The sequence below is a fragment of the Rhinopithecus roxellana genome, chromosome 17 (genome assembly GCF_007565055.1).
Source record: "Rhinopithecus roxellana isolate Shanxi Qingling chromosome 17, ASM756505v1, whole genome shotgun sequence".
Lineage (NCBI taxonomy): Eukaryota > Metazoa > Chordata > Mammalia > Primates > Cercopithecidae > Rhinopithecus > Rhinopithecus roxellana.
Window position 1 is genome coordinate 22,785,377 of NC_044565.1, and position 24,066 is coordinate 22,809,442.

Here is a 24,066-nt window from a genome sequence, read left to right on the forward strand (position 1 = left end):
TCCAAAGGTTGACTAAGACATGGTTATTGTCTTGGAGAACTCACAAACCAGTTCAATCAGACATACAAATAATGAATGACAATACATGTCATACAAATTCAAAAAAAGGTTCAGATAGCAATTATACATCATATCAGAGGAAGGGTCAAGGAGAAGTCAACCTCTGACATGGATCTTGATGAATAAATGAACATTCCCTAGGGGGGCAAGGAGGAGCACGGCAGTCCCAGGAGAGGACATAGGAGGAACAAAGGGCTCGGGAAGGTGAAGAGTGGCAAGTCTGCCTGTGAAACACAACAGGCCCTCTGTGTGAAGCAGGGTGCTCAGCTATCATCCGACAGGTAATGAGGAGCCAATGAAAGATTTTCAGCATGGAGAGACTCGGTCAGATCGAGAGTTCAGAAAACACACTGCAGAGCATGGAACAGGTGAGAGAATGAGAACAGTGGGCCAAGCAGGAAAAGATTTCTTAAGATTAGTATGGCCCATGCACTAAAGACAAATTCACAGTTGCTCATTAAACACAAGTACATGCAAGATGTATGTATGTACATGCAAGAAGCCAGAAAAATAAACAAACCAGAAAAATAATTAAACAAACACACACAAGTACACACCACTGTATTTGCATTACACACATCTACACACTTACGCAAAGAATCACACACTAGCAGCCGCAGGCAGACCTCGCTCACAGAGGTAAGAACAACAAAGAGGAAGCACCACATACTTGGACTTATTGAGACTGGCCTCAGCTGCAGCTGCCTGGAGCAGCTGGGTTGATTTGCTGGCAGGGACCCCAAAGACGGCACTGTGGGTTACATCACTGAGAATACGCCTGTGCCCAGCACGTTGGGTTTTGGGGGATGAGGGTGGAGTGAGAGATCCAACTTTCTGCCCCTGGACAGCAGGAGGTGGGGTTGTCTGAACCTTTGGCTGTTGTCTTACTGGAGCTTGAATCTGCTAGGAAGAGAGATGGAAAATGTTTCATTAAATTTAAAAAAAAAAAATTAAAGGAAAAACAAACAGATAAGCAGAACAACAAAAAATGCCACATAAGCGCTAACATGAGACTCAAATGGCTAATTTTATCAATAACGCCCAGAAAGAAAAACCCAGGCTTTGACAATCTGTGCTGCAACTTTGAGACTGATAACAACATGGTATTTGTCTGATACACATAAAGTTCAATCTTCATCAGCAATAATATACAGGGTAACCGTAAGTTAACCATATTCAGCCCAAAGTATAAGAATGCAAAAGCTATTTCAGGTGTAAACATCTAGAATTTACCATAAAGGACCACGTTCTATTTCTGGAGTCACATACAAACTCATTCAGAATGCTTCCAAAGGGCAGGCAATAGATCTATCACTACAGGTAGAGGACAATGAAGACATATCTCCAGCAAAACACATTTAAGCTGAATGATTTCTGCTAAGAGATCCCTCGCTCTCTGCCATAGCGAGACCACAGGTTGGGAGTGAGTCAGAGAGAATTCTACCGTGATTCATAAATGTTACTGCTTGTTTGTTTTAAACTTTTATTTTAGGTTCGGGGTACACGCGCAGGTTTGTTATACAGGTAAACAGGTAAACTCGTGTCACGGGGGTTTGTTGTACAGATTATTTTGTCACCAAGGTACTAAGCCCTAGTACACAAGAGTTATTTTTTTGGATCCTCTCCCTCCTCCCACCCTTCACCTTCAAGGAGGCCCCAGCATCTGTTGTTTCCCGCTTTGCATCCGTGAGTTCTCATTATATAGCTCCCATTTGTAAGTGAGAACATGTGCTATTTGGTTTTCTATTCCTCCAATAGTTTGCTAAGGATAATGGCCTCCAGCTCCAACCATGTTCTTGCAAAGCCTCCATCCTCCTTCTTTTTATGGCTGCATAGTATTCCATGGCGTATATGTACCACATTTTCTTTATCCAATCTCCCATTGGTGGGCATTTAGGTTGATCCCATGTCTTTGCTATCATGAACAGTGCTGCAATGAACATACACATGCATGTGTCTTTAGGGCAGAACAATTTATATTCCTTTGAATATACACCCAGTAATGGGATTGCTGGGTTGAACAGTAGTTCTGTTTTTAGCTCTGTGAAGAATCGCCACACTGCTTTCCACAATGGGTGAACTAACTTATACTCCCATCAAGAATGTATAAGCATTCCCCTTTTTGTTTTGTTGTTAAGGCTCTTTATTTCATTGATGGGATGGGTATATAAGATCCTATTTCTGTGACAACTCCTAAGAAAATATATAGCATTAGTTTAGTGGGATTAACTTGTTTCAATCTTCAGTTTGGACATAATATTGAAGAACTGGCAGAGAATATAATAAGAAGAAAGAAAAAAAAAAAGGTGCTGATGGTGACTGAGCTAATAATACAAGGACTCTTGTGATATGGGCCATTTTCAAAACAGGCCAAACTGCCACCACAGAACAACATACAGGTGAGACATCCTTGTGACCACATGAATGGTCCTTAAGCATTAGTCATCTATATTAAGGAAAATGAACAAAAAATGTTAAGAAAGCCACCCAACCCCTTTCCTTTACTCTAACAACCTAGAGATAAAATAACTTCGGATATAAAATGCCCCAGGGATTTCACCATCCCTTCCCTCCAGTCCCTCCTCTCAGATTAGAGTTGCTGCTCCAAGCTGCAACTCAGTTCACCTGCAGTATCAGTGTCTATAAAGGCAGGCCCTGAGAGAGTTTAAGGAAACTAGACTATCTAGATACCCGGGTCAGGATGCTTCTAGCTTGGGATATTGACTACCCTCATCTTGTACTCAGGACTTGGAAAATTTATTTAAGGCAGACTATGTACACGTGTCAGTATTCCATCCACTTTACCAACAGGCTGAATGCTACAATATAAGGTTCTAACATCAGTCAGAAGTTAGAAGGGTAACAAAGCTGCCCTGCTGCAGGAGAGGCCAAGTGCTCTGTGAAGACAACCACAGCTCCAGCTCCACAGCTTCCTCTGGGGGTCCAGAGTGAGTTGTGCCTGTAACAGCTGGCTGAATACTACCACACATAGGTGTCAGAGGGCTTTGAGGACATACTGAATTGGCTTATTTCCTGAGACATTCATTAATCTGAAAAGAATACTGAACTGTTGGGTCCTTTTATTTTGAAGAGTCCAGTGACAACTCTATTCCGAGATGAAGGACTGGAGGGAAGGGATGGTGAAATCCCCAGGGCATTTTACATCCGAAGTTGTTTTGTCTCTAGGTTGATGGCATAAAGGAAAGGGGTTGGGTGGTTTTCTTACACTTGGAGAACATTTTTCTCTTCTGTTCTCCAAATGCAGCACACTGAAGATCAGATGCCTCCTTCAGGACATCTTGCCCTATAACAGCAATCTACAGACACTAAGTGGTTTGTACCTGTTCAGCTACACCTCTCAGCAACCCTGGAAGACAGTTTTACTTCCACTTAGAATTAAAGAATGTGAGAGTTGAATGGGACCTTAGAAAACGCTGATTTCAACTCCTGTACCGAGGACAAGAGCTCATTCAAGGTCACAGTGTTAACTGGAAGCAGAACCCATGTCTCCTGACGATGGCTCAGGACTCTTTTCTGCACCATGATGCCATCCCATCCAGACAGGATCGGAAAGTGGGAGGAGGGAGAGAGAGACCATAGGAGATGGAATACAAAGACTCAGATGTTTATCTTGCTGAAGATTTTTTAAAAAATAAAATATGTAATTATAAAAGGAGTATAATCACATCAAGAAATGTAAGAATACAGAAAACAGACTTCTATTCCATCACTCTAATATAACTAGATGCAATTCTTATCTTTTTGGTACCTTATACTTTAAGTCTCTTTTCAAGTATATGGTTTTTCCATAATTTCACAATTCCTTTAACATTACCTCTGAGCATTTCTTTTCATACTGTTGTACAGACTTTATAACCACGTTTTTTAATGGCTGCACAGTTGGGTTCCTCAGCAATTTAGGCTGCTTCCATTCTTTGGGCTATTATTAATAAGACTGCAATAAACATCTGGGGCATATGGCCATTTTCCCTTTGCTACTTATTGCTTTAAAATGGCTACAGGGTACGCTTTACCTTCACTCACTTGCTTCTCTAGAGTAGCCCTGCCAAGACTCAGCGGAGACAGGGATGGGTCAAAGCTGAGAAGCTCTATGGCTCCTGGCCAAAGCATGTTTCCTCTCTGTCCCTAAATCCAACTATCACAGAGCAAAGTGTTCAAAGTATTTGTTCATCCAGAGAACATGGAGAAGGTTCATAATTCGTTCCCAAGAAAGTGGACACTTTTGTCTAGGAAAAGCACAGGGGAACCTCATAAGAAGTATAGTCAGTAGTAGTTGATCATTTTATCACCCTGGATGAGCATCTGTTATAATTAAACTTAAACACAGATCAGGATTCTTTGATTATTGCCCCAGCTCCACAACCATCAGTCTGTATGTCTTGGGCAATCACTCAGTTTCCAATTCCATAAAATGAGGAGACTGAACTGGATAATTAAGGTCCCTCCTAGCTACATCATGCACTAATTTTTTTAAAAACTCTTTTTCCATGAACAAGAGGAACTTTACCTCTTGTTGAAAATACAGAGACTCACTGTCTATTCCACGCCTGCAGGAAGTCTGAGTTGTTTTAGAAACAAAGGTGTAAAGACACTAAACACACACTTAGCTGAGACTTAAAGAAGACAATCTACGGCACTGCTTCCTTTCGAAGGGATGTAGGTTTTCTGGTTTAAGATGGGAGACAAAACTCTATTACAAATCAATCCTCAGAAAGATGGTTTCTTACTTTTCCTTTGTTTGTCTAGTGGTTGGACTTCCCTGGGAGTAACAGGGTAGCTGTGACACTCTATCAGCTGCGTATGCAAAATGTCTTTTTCTAACACCATAAATTTTTCTATCACTATCACTCAGAAAAATATGACTACAGAAAAAAAATCCACTTATTAAAGGCCAAAGCAGGATGTGCCTGTGTGTGTTGAAACTGTAGAGGACAATTAGACGAGGGGTTCTGATGCCATACTCAGCCAATATCTAAAAGTGGACATGCCCAATTTCTAAATTGACAGGATGGCTCAAATGACTGGATACTCAGATGCTCTGGTACCCAGGGTGATTACACCAGGGTGAATGGTCCCAGGTAAGCAGACCCTTGACGGGAGCTGCAAGGTAAACTTAAATAATGTGATTAGTAATGTCATCCAAGACAAAGAATAAACACAACATGGAGGACTCAGGGCCTGGAAAGGGCACAATGGATCAAACTGCCCCTTGAAGAAGAGAAAGGGATTAGCTTTAATCCTGCCTGGGTCCTTGACTGTTCAAAGTGACAGGGAGAGAGATGACGAACAGATCTTCCTGCTAGCCTAGTTTCAGAGAGATAAAAATTACGAAGGTTCTTTATCAGTAGCCTAGAATGATCTTTTTAAAAACCTCTATCTTCTACAGAACATCTCATACTATTCTTGGATATATCAAGGACAGATCAAATATTTGAACCACCCAGGTGGGAAAGCAACCTGACCCGTCATCCGCTGCTGCCATCTTTCCCACCCTTTCCCTAACTCTCACTGCACACTCCTCCGCTGCTTTTGTGCTCTGAGCTCTGGCTGATTCTTACCGCTGGCTCCTGGGCAGGGGCTGGCTGTGGGGCTGCAGCTGGCGGTGGCTGGGGCTGCTGTCCTGCTGCCACAGTGGGCTTTTGCTGCAAGGCAGCCTGCTGAGTCATCAGCTGTTGTTGATGCAGGGCTGTGGCCAGCTGTTGCTGTTGCTGTTGTTGTTGCTGCTGCTGCTGCTGCTGGTAGAAATTCTGCATTAGCTGCTGTTGAGAGCCTCCTTGGGACACCACAGGGAACTGAGCAATTGCTGGTTGCTGGGTTGCTGGATGTACTGCCTGAAACTGAGCAAGAAATGAGAAGATGAATAAGGGCTTGTCCCAGAATAAGAGTCACAAAAGACAAATGTCTCAATAACAATGAAGTCCAGTGCTAAAGTCAAAGGCAAGGGCAAGTAGAAAAGTCTTGAGGCTAGGCCTAAAATCTCATGATGGAGACCTCAGGGCATTAAATACAACACAGCAGCAGTCCATTACACTGCTAGGCTCCATCCATTGCACCAGGCTGCCTCTTGCACTACAGACTGGCCTTCCAAGTGGGTTTCCAGGCCTTGCCTAAGGGAAGCTATCTGACTAAACATCATGTGACTCCATAAGCTAGAGTATAGCAGGAGCTAATAAACGATCTCCTAATCATAGAGGTAATCCTTCTTATACAGGGATTTAAAGCAGCCAAGATTAAAATGCTTCCCTACCTGAACAGGTTGAAGCAAATTATGACACAGAAAAGAATAACCTAAATGTTAACTCAACTATTAAGACTCATCTCAAGTCTTACTAAAAATTATTTCCCAAGAGCTCTATTTTTATTAAACTTCCTTAAACATTCAAAATAGCCAGTATACTCTATGATGCTTCTTTTTTTGTTGTTTGTTTGAGATAGTGTCTCGCTCTATTGCCCAGGCTGGAATGTAGTGGTGCAAGCAATCTCGGCTCACTGCACCCTTGACCTCCTGGGCTCAAGTGATCATCCCACCTCAGCCTCCTAAGTAGCTGATATCACAGGTGCACACCACCATGCCTGGTTAATTTTTTTTCTTATTTTTCGTAGAGACACAGTCTCACGATGTTGCCGAGGCTGTTTTGACCTCCTGCACTCAAGTAATCCTCCCGCTTCGGCCTCCCAAAGTGCTGAGATTACAAGACATGAGCTGCTGTGCCTGGCCCACACTTCTTATATGTCTCTCTAATCCCCACTGTTAGGGGCTATGTGCTACATACACAAACAGAGCTCAAAATAAGGGCCTGCCAATGAACTAAGGTCAAGACTGTATCTGTGAACATCCTGTATACTTTATGTAGTTACTAGAGTCAATTGGGAGGATACTGTTTGTCTACTGGGGCAAGGTTAAAGGGTTAACAAATTAGAAGATTAAAAAAAAAATAGCTGCCTACTTATAACAGCAAAATACTGGAAACAACCCAAATGTCTATCAACAGGAGACTGGCTGATTAAATAAACTATGATAGATATATCCTGAAGGAAATATCTAATAGAATACCCTCAAGTTGTAAACAAGAATGAGCAATACCACTATACATGAGTTGGCGGGGATGAACTTTTGCAGATTTAACTCTGAAACTATGTAAATGCTTTACACATCTACAAAACAGAATTAAACTAAAATTTAAAAAGCAATAACTAAAAATCAAAAGCAAAACAATGCAAATAAGCCGGTGTATCAAATTGGTAGCTGAACGCTCCAGAAAATAACGTGCTAAACATTCTAAGGGTAAAATGGGCAAGGAAATCTTAAACTGTTTTCAGTAATCATATGGTTATTGCTATCTTAAAACGATAGAACAATTAATTAACTATGTTAATGCTGTTAAGAATCAAGATTTCCAGATGAAAACACAACAAAATCCAAGAAGTTAAACAGAAATCCAGTAATGCAATATCCAGATTAGGAATATAAATCTCAATTCATAATGCCTATTCTCTAACAAAACAAAACAAAACACATTTTCTAATTGTCCACTGAGAAGGCCTTGAAACAACAACCAATCCATTAGGCAAATGGTATCTCTAGCATCAAAATTGTGATTTCTAAACATTATTTCCACTAAAAGAAACAGAGCTCCTAAAAAAAAAAATAGATGATTTCAAGTTGAGGGCAGCATGATCCTAGAGGCCAGCATGATCCTAGATAGCAAGGAAATCATTAAAGACCACTGGAGTTACCAGACTTCTACTGGCCAAAGTTGGGGCAATCTGAGCTTTAAAATAAATACATATTTTAAAACCTTAATATTCCAGGCATGGTGGTATGCACCTGTAGTCCCAGCTACTCGGAAGGCTGAGGCGGGAGGATCGCTTGAGCCCAGGAGTTCTGGGTTGTAGTGTGCTATGCTAGTTGGGTGTCTGCACTAAGGTCAGAATCAGTATGGGGACCTCCTGGGAGTAGGGGACCACCGGGTTGTCTAAGGAGGGTTGAACCAGCCCAGATTGGAAACGCAGCAGGTCAAAACTCCAGGGCTGATTAGTAGTGGGATCCCGCCCGTGAATAGTCACTGCACTCCCGCCTGGGCAACACAGCAAGGCCCCATCTCTAGTAAAAACAACAAAAAAAGCAATGTATTCAAAGGTATCAAATAAGTTAAAATCTAAGAATTCCTAATGATACTAAACTAAACAAAACAAAAACCTCACTGTTCACCTTTGGATGATAAGAGAGAACAAATTTATTACTCTGAAAAACTAGTAAACGAAGGAAAGAATCAAGTGTTTTTCCTGCCTTTTCTGTACAAACCGTACCTCAGGGTAACTAAAGAGTTGATGAAAAAATTTCTTCATGGAAAACGTCCAGCCCTCAAATGAAGAGGGAATGTTAGACTATCATTGTGCCATCCCTGATGAATTAAGGAACTTGGCAAATAATCAGTGATGGCTGCTAAGCTAATGGGGAGCATTAAACAAATGGATCAGACAGACAACACCTCAATACACTGATTGATCTTTTTTTTTTTTTTCCTTTTTTTTTTGGGAAACACAGTCTTCAGGGAAATCTGAAAGTAAACGCTCCCTGATCTTAGTATCAGTGAAACAGAGGCCAGTGAGACATTACAGACCTCCTGACATGACACAACAGGAAGAAGAACTGTCAAACTGACTCAAATACTGAGTAAGCCTTGAGAAATTACCAGTGTACATGGAAGATGATCAAACATATCAAATGACACCACAGTATGCAATCAGCTAAACCCAGAATGCCAAAAATTCCACGGGACAAATAATCCAGTTTCTCTGAAAAATTAAATGACAAAAAGCAAAAAAAAAAAAAAAAAAAAAAAGAGGAACCTACGGATAAAAGGGGACTTAAAAGATATATCAGCCAGCCGCATAGGCTAATGCATGTAATTCCAATACTTTGGGAGGCTGAGGTGGTAGGATGGCTTGAGGCCAAGAGTTTGAGACCAGCCTGGGCAAAATAATGAGACCCCCATCTCTATCAGTAAAAATTAGCCAGGCATGGTGGCACATGCTTATAGTCCTAGCTACTTGAGAGACCCAGCTGGGATGATCACTTGAGCCCAGGAACTGGAGGTTGCAGTGAGCTATACTGCATCACTTCCCTCCAGCCTGGGAAACAGAGCAGACCCCTACCTCCAAAAAAAAAAAATAGATATACTCACCATTATAAAATTCATAGTAAAAAATGTGAAAAAAATATATGAAAAGATAATGGAAAACAATATAGACCAACTAAATACATTCTGTTAGTATTGGATACAGATTCAAACAAGCCAACTTAATTATGAGGCATCAGAAACAGTTAAATACTAATGCATATTTGATAATAAAAAATTATTGTTATTTTTTCCTCTCTTATGATAATGGTGTTACAGTTATATTAGAAAAAAGAAGAAAAAAAAGCAGTCCTTAAAAAAATAGCTTTTTTTTTTTTTTTTTTGGAGATAGAGTCTCGCTCTTGTTGCCCAGGCTGGAGTGCAATGGTGCGATCTTGGCTCACAACCTCCACCTCCTGGGTTCAAGCGATTCTCCTGCCTCAGCCTCCCAAATAGCTGGGACTACATGCTTGCGCCACCACCCTCAGCTAATTTTTGTATTTTTAGTAGAGACGGGGTTTCACCATGTTGGTCAGGATGGTCTCGATCTCCTAACCTCGTGATCCGCCCACCTCAGCCTCCCAAAGTGCTGGGATTACAGGCGTGAGCCACCGCACCCGGCCAAAAAATAACTCTTGTACTGATGTCCCTCAATCAGGTGACGGATTCCTCATGGCCTGAGAAACAGGGTGAAAGGGGTGTGAATGATAGATCTGCTTCTCAATGCTTTAGTATCTACATCCATGAGAAATGGTGATGTAATGGCTCTCTGGGAAGATACCTTTACCTAGTGGGCTTTTTCACAGTCATGACTCAGATATGCAAGCAAGGGCCACACTCTGACCACCTTACCTGCTGAGTCTGGGCCTGCTGCTGCTGCTGGTAAAACGTGCCTGCCGGTTGCTGCTGTGGTGGTGGTGGCTGTTGCTGCTGCTGTTGCTGCTTGAGGAAGAGTTGCTGCTGGTGCTGGGGTGTGGCCTGGGCCTGAGTGGGCAGACCCTGGGCCTGAGTGGAAGGCGTCTGCTGTGGAGTGGGAGGAGCCTGTGGCTGCTTGGCCTGAGTTTGTGGCAGAGGCTGGCTGGGTGGCGCTTGGGGTTTTGGTTGGGGAACACTGGCTAAAAGGCCAGGCTGATTGCTGGATCCTGCAATAAGAATAAAGTCCATGTAAGGGTTCCAAACTCTTCCACACAAAAATGGCTTTCTGTCTTGCCAAAACAATTAATAGGGGGTGACAAGTGGGCAGAGTATCCCCAGATTCACGTGCTCCTCACTGTCTTTCCACATGCTCTGTCCCACCTGGAACGTCTTTCTATCTTCTTGCTAAATTATGTGTTACAAATTTTTCAAACCAAGGTTCAATATTGCCTCCTTAAGAAAGTCTTCCGTTATTAATCATCTCATTTAGTCAATTACAAATTTAGTTGGCACCCCAAATGTCTACATATTCAGCTGGCCTTTGGTACATATGCACAAGCTTTGCCCCTCTTGGCATGCAGCATGACAAAATCATTCCCTGGTGTTTTACATGTAGCTTATCCCAGTCTGGAGGCCTGGCTATAAGTAGACGGCCACCAAATTCCCCAAAAGCAGCTTCCTGGTAGGGTTCAGTTATTCAATATTTTGGATCCATCCTTTTTATGAAACAAAGCTCCCTCCTCTCATGAGAAACAGCATGCCAAAACATGAAGGGTGGTAGATACTTCAAGAGACAAAGCATTAAGAGAGGAGTCTCGTTTCTATTTTTTTTTTTCAGGCATGTATGAAAATAATTCAGTTTCTTTGTATCTCAGCCCATCAGACCCCAAACTTCCTAAAATTGAAAGTAACTTGTCTGCTAGTCCAAGCTCTTCAGCCTCTTCAGTCCTGTCTCTTCCAGGCATCTTTAACTGTTGATGTATTAGACCCAACCAGGCATTTTTGTAGGCTGGGAGGCAAATGAATAAAATAATGCTTTCTACCCAATCATCTCCCCAGCCCATTTCAATGTCCCAAAGTTTAATTAACAGAACAGGGAAGCTGCCCTGGACTGAACTCAACACTTTGGAAGAGTCTTATTTCTTTAAAAGCAAAGGGAAATATATGAAATAAAGAGGCAGGATAAGGTTCCAAACTGCAAAAATCAGGGGCAAGTCTAGAAAAAGAGACAACGGGCTTTAGTGGTCTTGGAGATGTATCTCAGAATTCAAGGAGGCCTCCCCTTTTGCCAGCCATTTGCCATACAATTTCTTTTTTTTTTTTTTTGAAATGGAGTTTCACCCTTGTCACCCAGGCTGGGGTGCAATGGTGCGGTCTCGGCTCACTGCAACCTTTGCCTCCCAGGTTCAAGTGATTCTCCTGCCTCAGTCTCCCCAGCAGCTGGGATTACAGGTGCATACCACAATGCCTGGCTTTTTTTTTTTTTTTTTTTTTGGCAAAACGGGGTTTCATCATGTTGGCCAGGCTAGTCTCGAAATTTAACTCCTGACCTCAGATGATTCACCTGCCTTGGCCTCCCAAAGTGTTGGGATTACAGGCGTGAGCCAACACGCCTGGCCATTGCCATACAATTTCAACGGCAGCTGCCACCTGTTCCTCAAGGAACACTGTTATCTCTATGTGCCTCTGGGTTCCAATCCTAAAGCAAACCGGGCTTTCCAAGACTTTCCTGTTGTCCAGAATAACAAAGAGGTGTAGTGAGTTTCAAACCAATCTAGATACAAACCTGCAGCCTGAGGTGGGGGCTGAACAGTGGCCCTCTTCCGGGGTGTCAGGGCTGGCTGGATGGGAAGGATTCCTGGGTTCGGCTGAGTCTGCCCAGCTTTAGGCCTCTGGCGGGGTGCAATTGAAGTCTCTGTGGTGGGAATGGGATCTGTCAGTCTAGAAAGGGAAAAGAGAAAGGTTCGTATTAAAGTATGCAAAAAATGGAAGCGGGTGGGCAGAGGACACAATGCTTCCGCTTCCACATCGACCTAAACCTTCCAGGTCTGCTTAATCGATGCTTCCCAAAGGATCTCCCACAGGATACCACTGTTACTAGACCTTCTGAAAACAGGCTTGGTGGGCAAATAAATTTTTAACACACTGATCAAAATATACTGAGTGGCTCTCCTTCTAGCAGAACTTTTCTTGTGTGAATATGCAAGAAGAATCTCAAAAAGAAGGCTATGTAGAATGCATTCTCTTTGCATTCTCTAAGCATTCTCAAGTTTATTTCATCTTGTGGCCCTTTTACCTAGTACTTCCTAGGATTTCCCAAAATACCCTTGGGGTGATAATGTAAAGAGGGGTTCGAGGCACGTGGTTTTCAGATGCAAAGAGAATTCAAACTTGGCTGCAACTAGCTGTCAAAGTGGTCTTTCTACAATGAAAAGCATGCAGAGGAGTGAATCCAACACGGGAACTGGAAGGAAAAAGTAAATAATTCAAGTCAAAGGATTTAAAATTGGGAAGTGTGACAGAAACTCCATTTCTTCCAATATACATACTATCTTTTTTTCCACAGTAGCAAAAGTTTTAGCTGGGCACAGGGTCACCCAGAGTAAAAATCACATTGCCCAGTGTCTTTTGCAAATAGGTGTGAACCCGTTTCTAAGTCCTGGCATTACATGAGATGTAAGAAGATTATCATGCGGCAGTTTTCATAAACCATAAGAAATAACTGGTTCAAGCCTTCTGTCTTCTTCTTTGACTATTCCTTGGTCCTGCTGCTAAGAGCAGGGATGTTGCCATATTGATCCATGCAGTCAGGGCTACACTGTAGGAATGGTGATGTGGTTAGCTTGAAGAAGTCTAGATCCCTGAGGGCTTCATGGAGCAGAACTGCCATGCTGGCCTTGGACTACTTATCTCCAGATTTTGTTTACTTGAGAGAAAAAAATAAACATCTATCTTTTATACACAACTGTCATTTTGGACTTTCTGTAACTCACAGCCAGACTGACACTTTCAAACTAATATAGGGAAGACTGCTTGCTCCTTGTGAGGGTGCAGATGCTAAGTTTCACGAATTTACAGTAGTCCAGGCAGCTAGCTACTACCTAACTGACATCAGAGTTGGCCATCCTTTGAAACTCCACTTTAGAGAGTATAACAGGTTAGGCCAAAATTAACAAGTTTCAAGAATATTTCCAAAGCATGTTTTGTCAAAATATTTCCAAAACAGCCTCCATGAATGTAAAACAGGAAGCAAAGCAGCTGGCCTCATATCCTTCCCATGACGTACCTCCAAGTTCCATCCTGGGCCCAGAAACTTTGCACTGGCAACCTGTTAGAGGGATGCTCTTGTGCTGGCTGGGGAAGTGGTGACATAAAGGCTATCATGTCTGGGGGGCTATAACTTGGGCAAGGGAGGTGGGAAGAAAAATGGGACATGTGCTGGAGAAAAGAAGAAAGGTGTAAGAGAGAAAAAGCTGGCCGGGCATGGTGGCTCACGCCTGTAATCCCAGAACTCTGGGAGGCCAAGGCGGGTGGATCACTTGAGGTCAGGAGTTTGAGACCAGCCTGGCCAACATGGCGAAACGCCATCTCTACTAAAAATACAAAAATTAGCCAGGTGTGGTGGCACGTGCCTGTAGTCCCAGCTACTTGGGAGGCTGAGGCTGAAGAATTGCTTGAACCTGGGAAGCGGAGGTTGCAGTGAGCCAAGATCATGCCACTGCACTCCAGTCTGGGTGACAGAGTGAGACTCCATCTCAAAAAGAAAAAGGGGAAAAAAGAAAAAGCCAAGGGTGAGGGAGGTGAACAGGCTTCTGTAGAAACCCAAACAGCAGAACCTCCATGTTGATCATCTCTTGAGGGGAACATCTTAGAGCAATGGGATCTGGAGCTGAAGAAAACTATATTTGAGTTCTAGCTCCTCACTAAGTAACTGTGTGATAATGGGCATGTCACTTACCCTCTTTCAGCTTTGGGTCCTTTATATGTAAAAGGGAAAAAACACATATGCCTACATCGTAAGGCAGATGTGAACATCAAATGTATCAGTAACTATGAATCTGTTTTATTAATTGTAGAATGTCCAAAATATTAGTTTGTATGGACTTCAATGTGTCTGTTTTGTGGAGTGGAGTGGGGAAAGGGATCATTGCTTAGCCTCTGCACATATCATGTTTGAGCCTACTACGAGACAGCCATGAGCACAAAAGACTAAGCTACTTAAATCAGCCCAAAAACAACTCCCAAAGAGGTAAGCATGGCCGAATTAGTGAAAGAAATGGACTACAAAGTAACAAGTTTTGTTTGTTAAGCAAGTTTGCTACGTTTATTAAAAATCAAAGTCTCACTATTTTAGAGGCACATCTGAAATAACTTCATGTACACAGCAGGCATTTAATAAATATTAAAGAACTTTTTAGGATACAGATGTTATTTTACTGTTCTATTAAAATTCACATATTCCCAACCCGGATACTTTGTTGATGCAGTTTGCTGCTAGCACTTCCTCGCCATGGTGGTATAAAAAAGAGGAGTATAAATAACTCCAGTGCTACCTCTAGAATCCGCCATTTGGAAGGTGTGGCAGCCATGCCAATGTGCCTTGTAGAGCTTCATCTACAGGGAGCATAAAACCCCGATGCCCAGATGCTGCATTCCTAAAATGCAGCACTAAATCCACCATTGCTGTGGTGTTTGCCCTGGCGCCATGCTTCCCATAGGTTGCTGCCAGCCCTAACCTCCAACCCACAGGAATTCCTAGGAGATGAGGGACCATCTGCTGGCTCACTGGCACAAGGACCCCAACACCTTTGGTGAGTCTTACATAAGCTGTGTCACAGTCTAGGTCACTTCACCCATGCTTCTCCTCCCTCTCTCTGGGTCAGACTTGCACTGCCTTCTGATGGCGCTCCCAGGCTTTCCTGACTCCCTCCCTGTTTTCTCTCACATGGGCATTTCCCCAAATAACATCTTTGTTTAATCCTCTTTTGGCATCTGCTTTTCGGAAGAACCTAGGTTCAACAGACTGTGATTAGCTAAGACCCGGAGAGTCTTCTGCTGTTCGTGGACCTGGTGCTTTGACCTGCACTTTCCTCATGTGGTTGGAGCCATAGAAAGTAAGAAGGAAAGGGAGGTTGAGTATTAGAGTGGAGAATGTGGCTAACCAAAAGTCAGGATGCATGTTTAGTATACTTTTTACAAATTTTAAAAAGATTTAATTTTAAATTTTAAAAATTTAAAAAGGGTCGCGCTGTATTGCCCAGGCTGATCCCAAACTCCTGACCTCAAGTAATTCTCCTGCCTCAGCCTCCAGGGTAGTTGGGACCATAGGCACGTGCTACCATGCCTGGCTAATGTTTAGGATACTCTTGTACTAGCAACAATTTTTTTTTTTTTTTTTTTTTTTTTGAGATGGAGTCTTGCTCTGTCACCCAAGCTGGAGTGCAGTGGCATGATCTCAGCTCACCGCAATCTCCACCTCCCAGGTTCAAGTGATTCTCCAGCCTCAGCCTCCCAAGTAGCTGGGACTACAGGTGTGTGCCACCATACCCGGCTAATTTTTGTATTTTCAGTAGAGACAGGGTTTTGTCATGTTGGCCAGGCTGGTCTTGAACTCCTGACCTCAGGTGATTCACCTTCCTTGGCCTCCCAAAGTGCTGGGATTACAGATGTGAGCTACCACGCCTGGCCATACTAGCAACATTTAAAGTCTGCTGTTGCCTCATCTCTGAATGCCCCTGAGCCTATTCCCATGCAAAGAAAATAGCTTTAGAGTTCTTGATTCTCTTTCAAATGTAGATCACAATGTTTTATGATATTCCTTTTTGCATTCCCAAAGAACAGTTTCTGCCTAGGCAAGACAGAGCTTGCTTTCCTGATCTGTGCAGCCCCTGGTCACAACAGCATATGTAAGAATCAAGAAACACAGGCATCCTTCCCTGCTGCTGTGGCAATCCAAGGAGGACATGTGCTCATGAAGGCATTTCTTACCTGGCCTTTGGTTGGGTCTTTTTTGCAGCTGCCTCACTGGCTTTCACTGGTTCAGGAAGCTTTGCAGGAATGGGAGAGTTCTACAGAATTGCAAACAAAACAAAACAAAACAACAAGGACATCGTAGATTTCTTTGTTAAAGAATAAGCAGCCTGATTGGGACTGAGAGCTGATGGAAACATATTTTGGGATCTTCTGGAGCAGCTTTCAGGCCCTGCGGTCTGTCTGGTAGAGAGAAGGAAAGTTAACCAAATGCATGTCAGACTCAGCCATAGTCAGGAAAGAAGAGGAGAGAGTAGCTTGTGTGCAGCACACATTCCCTGATTATTCTCTACCTTCTGTACCACGCTGAGTCACTGGGGCTTGATCTCAGTACCCTTCTCCTATGCCACAGCTTAGAAGTGATGCTATGAAAGGAATGGGAAGGAAAAGTCTGTAGCTGGTATTATTCTGGATCCCAGAAAGATCTTCGTTCGAGCTTATCAGTGTGTCAAACCAGGGTGCACTGCATCTGCTAGTCAGAATGCTCAGAGAAAATCACAGCCACCCCTGTGTATGGCTGCTGAGCCAGTACCCTTTCCAACATGTGAGGCACTACTCAGTCCACAAGCCAAGGAGAGTTCCTCTGGCTTGAAATCTGCACTATCCATCTAATAATGCCTCATGAGGGAGCACCAGCTAGCTGTCCCTAACCCTAAAACAGGTGCTTACCACTACTGAGTACCAAATGATATGAGACTTGTGAGGTGTACTTTTAAAAAACTAGCTGCCAATCTGAATGCTTCCACTTAGATCTCACATTATTTAACTTTACGAATGGGAAAGTGGGACTACAAAAGAAGACAATCATGTTTGGTTACCGCACAGTATCCCTCGTTTTAATCTGGGAAACCCAACACACAATACTAGTTATAAAACTGGCCTTTTAGGAGGGTCCTCTCGCTTCCTTCACGTTTCCAGGTGGGGGGAGATTTTTCTGCTGGAAAACTTCTAGCACTTTCTCTTCTTCAAGCATTCCTCTTCAAAAGGAGAAGAGTTGACTTCTGTGACTGACAAGACTGTGGAAAAACTGAGCTGGTCCCGTTTGCTGTTGCCCTCCTTCCTTTAGAGAAGAGCCAGTCCCCCAGGAATCAGGTGTTTACATCTCAGTCATGTGGGTCTAATGCTAGGGAGCCTGACTGGTCAAGCTGCATCTTCTGACTCAAGCTTATTAGTAATAAAGCCAATATTCTGAGCTCCACCTGGATGAACCCCACATCTGATTTCAAATGTGAGAGTGAAAGAGGAGCAGCACCCTTAAGCCCCAGCAGTGAAATCAAAAGTTCATTATTGGAGGAACTAGCAAGAAAATTGCAGGTGAGAATCTATTTATTATAGCATCCATTCACAAAATATTTAAGAAAAATAGATCACAATATGACATGAAAAATATGCAAGGATTTTTAGTAGAGATGGGGTTTTGCCATGTTGGCCAGGCTGGTCTTGAACTCCTGACCTCAGGTGATCCACCCTCCTCAACCTCCCAAAGTGTTGGGATTACAGACATGAGCCACCACGCCCAGCCGTATTACCAACATTTAAAGTCTGTAAAAAGGACATATGCAAGCGTTTTACTCTGAAAACTGTGAGTGCAGAGTTTAGGATTACTAAATGTAGAAAACATTCTTATGGCTTGATGTGCTGGAAGGACAGAGAAAGAGGAGTGTGAGTTATAAATGGCCAACAGCAGAAGCAAAATCAAGAAAGCTCTGCTGCAAGGAAGGAGAACAGGGACAGGGGGCGTAGGTTCTAACAGGCATGGGGGCATGTCCAAGGCCTCGCCTTGGGAAAGCAGCCTGCCTAATCACCTCCAAGTGACTACAACAGGCATGTGGCTCTTAGAGAACTAGAAGAGTTGACAGACATGAAGTTGGTCAATCTTCATTCAAAGTGTCCAACTCAATCCCTAGGGCATTTTTTTTGTTCAGTACAATTGCTTCAGTTTTATAATTAAATTCCATGGGAAAACTGGATTCCCTTTATGGCAATTGCTTCACAGTTAGCTTTGCTTGAACGCCCCCTAGTAGTTAAAGCAAGGGACATCTATATTCATTTAAACAGCTGATGAACACCCCAGGAACTCAGAATGGCAATTTGATAATGTTTACTCCCTTTAAGTAGCACCATTCACGTACCTGTACATTTGGAATTGGGCACTCTTTCTTGAGTAGCTTAAATGAGAAGTAGGACACCTGGTAAATATCCGGCCTTTTGTCAGGGTCTGGTTCCAACATATACCCTAAGGCAAACATACGTGAATTTATTTAATAATATTCCAACAGTTATTACACTAGTTAGGAAGCATCATTCCTCTCTCTATTCCCAATGTTTTGTTTTTAAACTTTTATTTTTCATAGAACTCAGACAGTATAATTAGCCCCTTTTCTCCCCCTTAGAAAGAGAAGCTCTAATGTTCCTGAAATATTTAATATCTATAAGAAAATAAAAATAAAATATGTGGATTGTAGCAAAGATACTTAAAGTTCATATTCTATGCTTTGCACCAGAGGGACTCAAGCTCTCAATATGAAAGTTACCACCTGCATACTCCAATACCTAGGAGGTTACACAGGTCTTACCACGGGCTTCCTTGGTTCATCTTATCTTACTAAATGAATGATTATTCTTAATAATTATAACCAAAACCCAAACTTCATGAATTGACTTATTCTTTTGTTGGAAATATTAGCTGGTTTCCAGATTTTAAAAAATTACAAAGTAACATATGCATATTTACTTTTCCTGTGACCTATAGATCAATTGTCTATTTCCAGGTCCTTTACGCTTCTGCCTCCCTGAGGCTGGAAAAATCCTTAGGAGGAAAAAAAATCTTTGAGAAGACCACAAACATACACATATATATGCAAACAAAAACACAAGGCAGCTGACTGCTTAAATAATAAAGTGAATGCTCTGGACACTAAGTTCCAAAAAGATCAGTGAGGCTGCAGCCTTGTGACCGCCCTGCAGAAGAGGCAGAGCTTGAGCTGGCCCTTGAAGGCAAGACAGAATTTAGTCAGGTGGGAAGCAGTGAAAAAGACATTCCAGTTGAGAGAATAGTCTGAGCAAAGAAGGACTTGGAGAAAGACAAGAGAGTGTCTTGCTGCAAGTAAACAGAGGAGCCAGAAGGACAGGGTAGAGAGAAGGCTGAGTGGGTGGCATGCAATCAGAATCAGAATCTTAAATGCCATGCTAAGAAGCTGAGCCCTACTGTGGGACCATTGGCAAGCCGCTAGAGTTTCCTAATCAGGGACATGAGAGGTGGTGTTTTATAAGAGGAATCTTTTGGTGAGGGTGTGCTGGATGGGTTGAAGAGAGAGGAGAAAAGCTGGTGACCAGTCCAACAGTAGAGGCATGAGCTGACAGAGTCTGTATATACTATGGTGACAGTGATGTACGTGTAAAGAATGTAATGAAAATAGTAGAAACTCCAAAAAAGGAATATGACCGAGAAAATGATTGAACCTTTCCTCTCTCTTGCTAGCTGGATCCAAAGAAATCTTAAATTTCACTTTTCTAGGCTTCAATGCTGACACCACTGAGAGAAACTGAAAAGAGGGCAGGGGAACTGGGTACTGAGGGTAAAAAGAAGGAAAGAGGGCTAATGATGATAAACTTAGTTTTAGATCTGTGCATTTAGGGTGACAGTGGAGTTGCCAAATGTTCTGCAAGCAGTTTGGGAAAGATGTCCATGGTATAGATATTCATAAAGAGTTGTTTTTCCCAATATGAATTTACTGCATAAATGTTTTAAAAATTATCAAAAAATAATACTAGTCTAATATCAATGTTGGCCATTTTCCCATATTTCCTACCAATCTCACTTATATACTTGGAATTCTAACATGAATATAATGCTTTATCTCTTAAAACAATCCAACAATTGTTAAATGTCATAATCTAGTCCTTTAAATATTCCTCCTTTTTTTTGTTAATAAATGGAAGAGGCTGATTGACAAAACTAGCACAATGGAATGGGCAGCACCTTAAAAGCTGTATCTATGTTAAGTGGATAAGTTACCTACATTTTCTCAGTTTCAATTTTCTCATTTGCATAATGGGAATAATTATACTTAATATATAAAGGATTTTAAGAATTAAATGAGGCATAAGTAGGCCCTCAACAAATGTCAGATGCTCCACCCACATTTGCTGCTTCTATTTTTTCCAGTATATCCCCATGCAGGACCCAAACTGGGTTACTCAAGATTTATAATCAATCCATAAGTTAAAACTTAGATGTTAAGAGTCTTGACCAATGTGGAAAGATGATAAAAATCTCTGCTTCTTTAGCATTTTAGTATAGGGGTTTTGTGCAAAGATTATTATTCTTTTTTTTTTTTTAAAGATTACTTATTCTACCATCTGGTTAATGAATGTTAGTACATATGCTTGCTATGATGATACCAAATAGTGGGGAATCTTAAGACTATTTTTAAGAGAGCATTGAGTTTAGATGCATGTTATCAAAATCCCATGATTAACCTAAATGAGAGGAAAAACCTGGTTCCATGGAGTTATATAGTCTTAATTATGTATTCACCCCAGTGAATGCACTGCAATCATTTTCATTTGAGTTGCTTCCAGTTTTGCAAAGATGAATTTCTTATCACTTGATATGAGTCAGCTGGACTCCTTTGGTACCGGAGCTTTCATAGAGACTACAACAGAATATAGAAGCACTCTTCTGCTCCAGGCAGTTAGGATTTCTGCTTGGGTGGCTGGGCTCAGGTGTGAAACAACTTCAGATTTCTAGCAAAAAGACCCACCACTCTAACTAGACATTGTTACATTGTCTTTGAGTTCCCAATCATTATCAACTAATTTCTTTACCTTTGCATCTAACTCATTACTCCTGGAATCTAATCGCTTTATCCCCCAATTCATTCTTTGTGATCAGAAATAAAAATATGAAACTAGAAGCTTAAAATACTTACTAATTAGGCAGTGCATGTCTTGAGAATACCGAGAATTATCAGGAATTGTGAAGTTTCCATCACAAATTGCCACCTGACTCTCCCCAAATGGCAAAGTGAAGTAGCATAATTTATACAACAAACATCCAAGAGCCTAAAAAAATAAAGATAGCAGATTGCTACTAGTGGTTTATTTATCATGACTCTAAATGGATCTAATGAGAAACTGGCACCATCCACATTTACTAGCAGATATAAAAACTATAGACTATTAATATATTAGAAACGTGAGTTTTAGAACCCAACACCACTGCTAGCAGCTGAGTTACAATATTTCTACCATTATTACCAAATCGTGCTCCAGTAAAGAATAAGTATTTACCTGTTTTGCTCTTAAGAACCAGTAACATATGCATGAAAAAAAAATCTAACTAATTTCCACAGAGCTTGGAAGTAATTTTCTTTATCATGCTTCAAGAAGCAGTGGCTGGTATCCTCACATCAAGAACCTTGAGGGGCAAGTAGACAATGATATGGTACGGTAGCCACCATGCTATAGCGCTGTGTGCATTAACCTTGGGAATTTACAGTCAAGACTGCTGCTATCTTAGGTATGGATAGGTTACTCGACACCTACCCAAATGTCTGCCTTCGTAGTGATGATTTTGCCACTGTACAGGTTGACCATTTCTGGTGCTCGATAAGACAGCGTTGTGTATCTACAATCAAGAGATTCATTTTTTATTAAATATGTCAATACTATAATTAAAAACCAGGAGCAGCAGAAACACTTTTTTTTTCTTTTTACATTAATAGAATCCCTGGGAGCAATCTGCAGAAGAGAGTATGAAATATTAGTACAGATAAAATGAAAGGCTGTCCTTGGTACAATCATATCATCACACCATGGCCTTCTGGCAGCAGTCCTCCTAGTTTAAGAACACGTGGGGACTCAGACACTAATACATTAAATAATTTCTAAAAGCAACTTTTCTTGGGTCCTCAAATGACAAAATCTTCTCTTACCAATTCTTATTCTGATACTATATTTTGCCAATTTGTTGTTTTAAAAATGGCCTTTACATGTGGCTCAACACAGAGATGTAATACTGACTGTGGTACTCTGGAGAAGAGCAGAAAGTGGGCCCTGGCTGGGGTGAGGAGTGGACGGAATCAAGAGCCCTTCCTCTTTGCTCCTGGAATCAGGCTGAAATAACAGTTTTATCTCTCGCTCCAGAAAAAAGTAGTACAAGCACATCCTCAAAGTGAGTGTCTTGGTGTTACCAAGCATGTGATTTATGCTGCTTTAGTCTCTAGATCCCAGATGGGACAGGTCTAGGCATCCCTCAGGGCCTTGAGTCGATCAGGGTCTTCTTGCCCCAGGCATGGTTGTCTGGGGTGATGCATGAAAAGGACAGAGAAGATCAGGATGTAGGTGTGCAGGCTAGACTGTTGACTTATTAGTAGTAATAGTGAGTGCTGTTACCTGTAAAAAATCCAACATTGTGGACATGAGGAGAAAATGGGTCAGGCTCTTATTGGAGTCACAAATCTAAATAAGCTTTTTCTCATGAAAGTCTGTGATTCAGTATCTGCAGAGACTTTAATAACCTACTCACCATTATTTCCACTTAGATTGCCTTATGAGCAGGAAGGAAGGAGCAATTTAGGGTTCAGTAAAAAGCACATCTGTTTGACTGATAATGTCATGGCTGCTGTGATCATACTTAAAAACATCCTAGTGTTTTTATAATGTGTGCACCTCTCAGCTTTTTATAGGCTCTGTGACATCACAAATCAAAACATCTATGTGCAATGACCACAGGACCACTGATAAACAGCTCTAAGAGTCCTTCCTTTTACTCTGATGTATGCTTGTAAACCCCTCCTCATTCTTCACTTAAAGTCAAACAACCCAACTGTGACCGTGATGCTCTGAGACGAAGGACAACTATCACCATTCTCTCCCCACCCTGATCTTCTCACCCATAAGCTGAAAGTAAAGTTGCTCATCTGATTGTGGACAAAACTCCACGAAAGGAGAAAAAGCTTACTTCTTAATCTCATCTTCTACTGCATTGACTCCTTCAGTTTGTGGATTCTGGAATTTGTTGGTGGCACTTCCAAAGTCACACAGGACATAGTGGCCTCGGTCATGCAAGAGGATATTTTCAACCTGAAAAACATTCCCCAACCATCCATTCCAAGATATCATTTAGTAATGCACGTGAAAATTTGGTTTCACAGTCACATAAATAAAACGTTTTATTTCTGGCAGTCTCATTAATGTGCACAGGAAAGTTATTCCTCTCCAAGTATCTCAACAGGGGTCATCCCAAGTGGAACACAGGAGATGCAGAGTAACAGGGAAAAGTGGGTGGAGAGGGCAAAAGGAGGAAACTCCACAGTGGGGGATGCAAGAGTGCCATTTTTGTAAATTTCAGCCACATTTCTCACCTCTGCAGAAACCGTCTTCATACTTTCAAGTCTCTGACCTGTGCCTTTGCTCTTGCTCTTCTTTTAGGCCAGGAGGCCCTCCACAATCCCTACCTCCTTAGCCAACTGTCAAAATCTCGTTTTAAACCCCAGTTCAAATGCCATGTCCTTTTTGAAACTTTCAGGCTCCCACTCAGATAACATGTCACTCTTTCCCTATTGTCCTTCAGTATTTCATTCTCTCATGATCTGAATTACTTCACTTGGACCTTATAAGTACTTATATAAATGTCTTTACTATACTAGGTTAGGATATTCAGAATTAATACTGTTTATGTTTCAGTTACTTCTCAGTGTCATAAAACACCTGGGGATAAATGGGCAGTTTTCCTGTTAATGTATTGCCCTAATTTTTTAAATAAATGAATTCTCTGGGCAGTGAGTTAGGAGTTCTAGGCAGCAGGGAGCTTATAACGCCCCAAATCTAGAGAAATCCCTGGTATCAAAGGATTCTACCAATGAAATGACAACTCCAAAATAGTGGGCACTATGTACTCAAGGTGTACGGA

At 41.8% G+C, this 24,066-nt stretch overlaps 1 protein-coding gene and 1 non-coding gene across 15 annotated transcripts in view; both read right to left on the minus strand.

Annotated features, from left to right (window-relative positions):
* The window catches only part of AAK1 (AP2 associated kinase 1), a 182,025-nt gene that overhangs the window by 44,909 nt on the left and 113,050 nt on the right, over window positions 1–24,066 (minus strand). For 12 of the 14 annotated variants that reach the window (XM_030920851.1, XM_030920861.1, XM_030920859.1 and 9 more), the window contains 9 exons: window positions 23,116–23,237; window positions 21,699–21,780; window positions 21,083–21,215; window positions 18,281–18,384; window positions 16,107–16,186; window positions 11,905–12,059; window positions 10,056–10,345; window positions 5,640–5,918; window positions 731–963 (listed from right to left, as the gene is read on the minus strand). In XM_030920851.1, the coding sequence (XP_030776711.1) occupies window positions 731–963; window positions 5,640–5,918; window positions 10,056–10,345; window positions 11,905–12,059; window positions 16,107–16,186; window positions 18,281–18,384; window positions 21,083–21,215; window positions 21,699–21,780; window positions 23,116–23,237 (1,478 nt within the window). The remainder of the gene's footprint in view (window positions 1–730; window positions 964–5,639; window positions 5,919–10,055; window positions 10,346–11,904; window positions 12,060–16,106; window positions 16,187–18,280; window positions 18,385–21,082; window positions 21,216–21,698; window positions 21,781–23,115; window positions 23,238–24,066) is intronic. The other 2 variants (XM_030920852.1, XM_010367628.2) reach the window with 1 other exon arrangement.
* LOC115894439 lies at window positions 11,119–11,249 on the minus strand. The gene has a single exon (XR_004054558.1). It is a non-coding gene; the product is annotated as a small nucleolar RNA SNORA36 family (small nucleolar RNA).